Source organism: Cebus imitator, unplaced genomic scaffold (genome assembly GCF_001604975.1).
Source record: "Cebus imitator isolate Cc_AM_T3 unplaced genomic scaffold, Cebus_imitator-1.0 Scaffold592, whole genome shotgun sequence".
NCBI lineage: Eukaryota > Metazoa > Chordata > Mammalia > Primates > Cebidae > Cebus > Cebus imitator.
Window position 1 is genome coordinate 872,325 of NW_016107907.1, and position 3,288 is coordinate 875,612.

Genomic DNA, 3,288 nt, shown 5'->3' on the forward strand with positions numbered 1-3,288 from the left:
TAGAGACGGTTTAACTATGTTGCCCAGTCTGGTCTCGAACTCCTGGGCTTAAAAGATCCCGCCACCTTGGCCTCCCAAGTGTTGGGATTGCGGGTGCGAATCCCCGCGCCGGGTTTCTTCTCTTTCTCACGCGTTTCACGCAAAGAAGCCGGAGCCCTGAAGCTGCGCTGGTCTCCTGCCTCCAGGGGAAACGGGGATTTATTTCTGCTTGCTCACTCTCCCTCTTTTCTGTTTGCTTATTTGTTTTTAGTATTTTTAGTATGTTTTGGAAACATTTCGTTTCAATGAGTGTTTGAAAATCAGCTCCCCCGCCCCGCACTCCCGGCGGGCACCTCCCACTTCCCAGCCCGGAGAGGGTGGGCACCACTCCCAGACGCTGGGACGCGTGGGTGTCGCTCGGGGGCGCTCGCCTCCCCCACCCAGCCTGCCCCGGGCCGGGGGCGCTTCCAGTCGGGTCACTTCTGGGGGACGAGAAAAGAACCGCTTGAACGGTCAGGACACTTTTCCCGCTACGGTTTTCCCGGGAGCGGACAGGGGCAGTGAGGTCGGAGCGGATCCGAGGGTCCCTGCCTGGTCCCGCGGGGCGGCCAGCCTCCCCCCATGAGCCGCGGGGAGAGGAAGCAGGTCGGGGTCTCAGGGACGCGCAGACACCGGCGGCCTCCTCCCTCCAGGCTGGCGGTCCCCGAGCCCTGGCGCCTCCTTAAAGCCGTGGCTCCGCCCCGCCCGCCCGTTCGCAGTCCCTCCCAACCGCCGGGTCCCCGCCGCCTCGGCTGAGTGGGATAGAGCCTCGAGCCTGCGAGGAGCGCGCCGCCCGCCAGCTCCCTGTGCCCCGTTCGGAGTCCTCGCGTCCCCGTGTCCTGCAGTCCGCCGCCATGGCCAGCGAGGAGCTGGCGCGCAAGCTGGAGCGCCGATTGAGGCGCGAGGAGGCCGAGGACGGCAGCCCCCTGCCAGCTCCCCTAGGCGCCCCAGCCCCGGAGCCCCCCGGCCGCCCACCCACGGCCAGCGCCGACGCGGAGCTGAGCGCCCAGCTGAGCCGGCGGCTGGACATCAACCAGGGCGCCGCGCGGCCCCGGCGCTGCAGGGTCTTCAACCCCTACACGGAGTTCCCGGAGTTCAGCCGCCGCCTCATCAAGGACCTGGAGCGCATGTTCAAACTGTGAGCTCCCGCTGCGCGCCCTTCGCCCGCGGGACCAAAGAGGGAGCGGGAGGGCTTTCTGACCCGAAGTCCCGGGCCCCGCTTGGGCGGGGAGGTGATGCAGGAGTCCCGGGGTGCAGGTAGCATTTGGCCCAACGCAGCCAGGTCTGGCGCGTTCGGGTCTGTCTCCGAGAGGTGGGGGGACGGGGTCTGGGGGTGGGGACACCGGGAGCAGGAGCCGCGGCTCTCCCGGACTGAGCCCAAAAATTCTTGGCGGCCGCTGGACCCGAGTTCCCGGTCCCTCAACTCCGACCGCTGGTCCCGCCCCCTCTACCGCCAGGTCCCGAGATTTGCTCCGAACGCAACTTCTAAGAAAGGGAGCAGTCGTCGCGCCTCACCTGCCAGCTTTCACCGTATCCCCCAAGGGAAAAATTAGCCCCTGTTGGCCTTTTATCTTTTAAAACAAAAGGGGAGAGTTAATCCTTGGCTGCCGCTCGGGGTCAGATGTAGAGCGGAGGTAAACTCGCTGTAAGAGATTCAGGACGTTTCTGGGGCGAGCGCTGCCCGGCAGCCTCCTGGGCGTGTCATGGGAACCGAACTTGGCCGCTGCCACCTGTCCGGCGGGGGCTTGTCTTGTCCTGCTCTGTGAGCCCCATTGCGCAGGGAGCCGCCCACCTGGGGAGCCACTGAAGCAGGCGATAGAGACCCACTAGTCTGCATCGTCGCCTGGAACCTCCCTGGACCTCAGTTTCCTCATCTGGAGAGTGGGAGCTGTAACGGTCCCTGCCTTTTAAGGCCAAAAATATTTTGTACCCCGTAAGCTCTTAACCGAGCTATTAATATTATTTCCAGAATTGGGCCAAGACCGGAAAAATGCCTGGGGGAGCTGAGGCGGCCGGCCAGGTCATGCTTGGGCGTTTTTAAAAGCGCATGGAATGCGTTTGCCCTCCGTGTGGAGGTTCTATTTAAAGGCGCTGTGGCTGGCGCTGCGTCGCCTGAGCCTCCACTGCCCCTGCACGGAGGTCTGCAGAGCCGGCACCTGGGAGCCTCCGCCTCCTCTGCTTCCCTGGCACCGTGGTTTCTTTGTCTGGCTTCCAGGCACTGATCTGTCGTGTTTTCTGGGTCCAGTTTGGGCAATTCAGGAAGGCTGAGTCGATTTAAAGAATGCGGCTGGGGGCCGGGCGCTGTGGCTTGGCTCACGCCTGTAATCCCAGCACTCTGGGAGGCCAGGCGGGCGGATTGCCTGAGCTGAGGAGTTAGCGACCAGCCTGGGCAACACAGTGAAACCCCGTCTCCACTAAAAATACAAAAAAATTATCCGGGCTTGCCGGCGTGCAACAGTAGCCCCAGCTACTTGGGAGGCTGAGGCCGGAGAATTGCTTGAACCCGGGAGATGGAGGAGGTTGCAGTGAGCCGAGATCATGCCACTGCACTCCAGCCTGGACAACAGAGGGAGTCTCCGTCTTAAAAGAAAAAAAAAAAAAAAAAAAAAGAATGCGGCTGGGGCGAAAATGGAAAAGCAATGGGTGAGGCAAGGCTTGTTTGGAGTCCCTTTGATTTCCCTGGGGTAACGCCTTTCATGGGAAGACTGTTCTGTCCGGGCTGCTCCCAGGTCCCACCAGTTCCTCCCAGTCCAGCTGGATTCAGGGCATCTTGGGGACCAACCTTTATCTTCAAGTTGTCTTGGAGTCACTCAGGCTTCTTTTGTTTTTCCTGCAAAACAGTCTTTGGAAAGATAACTTGTTAGTCGGCTACCTAAGGGTAATAAAAAGAGTCCATATGCTCAGAGGGCCTTGGAAGGTGAAGCAAGGTGGCATCTGTGAGCAAGCAGGTACTGGACTGGGATCAAGCAAAGGGGAGCCGGGCACAGTGGCTGATGGCTGTAATCCCAGCACTTTGGGAGGCTGAGGCAGGAGGATCACATGAGGTCAGGAGTTCGAGATCAGCCCGGCCAAAATGATGAAACCCCCATCTCTACTAAAAATACAAGAATTAGCCCAGAGTGCTGTCATGTGCCTGTAGTCCCAGCTGCTCGGGAGGCTGAGGTGGGAGAATTGCTTGAACCAGAGGGGCAGAGGTTGCAGTGAGCCGAGATCATGCCATTGCACTCCAGCCTGGGTGACAGAGTGAGATTCTGCCTCAAAGAAAAAAAA

At 60.6% G+C, this 3,288-nt stretch overlaps 1 protein-coding gene across 1 annotated transcript in view; it reads left to right on the forward strand.

Annotated features, from left to right (window-relative positions):
- The first annotated feature begins 370 nt into the window (after nt 1-370).
- Nucleotides 371-3,288, forward strand: part of EFHD1 (EF-hand domain family member D1) — a 52,992-nt gene continuing 50,074 nt past the window's right edge. The window contains exon 1 of the mRNA XM_017516547.2: nt 371-1,156. Within this exon, the coding sequence (XP_017372036.1) occupies nt 873-1,156 (284 nt within the window). The 5' untranslated portion in view covers nt 371-872. The remainder of the gene's footprint in view (nt 1,157-3,288) is intronic.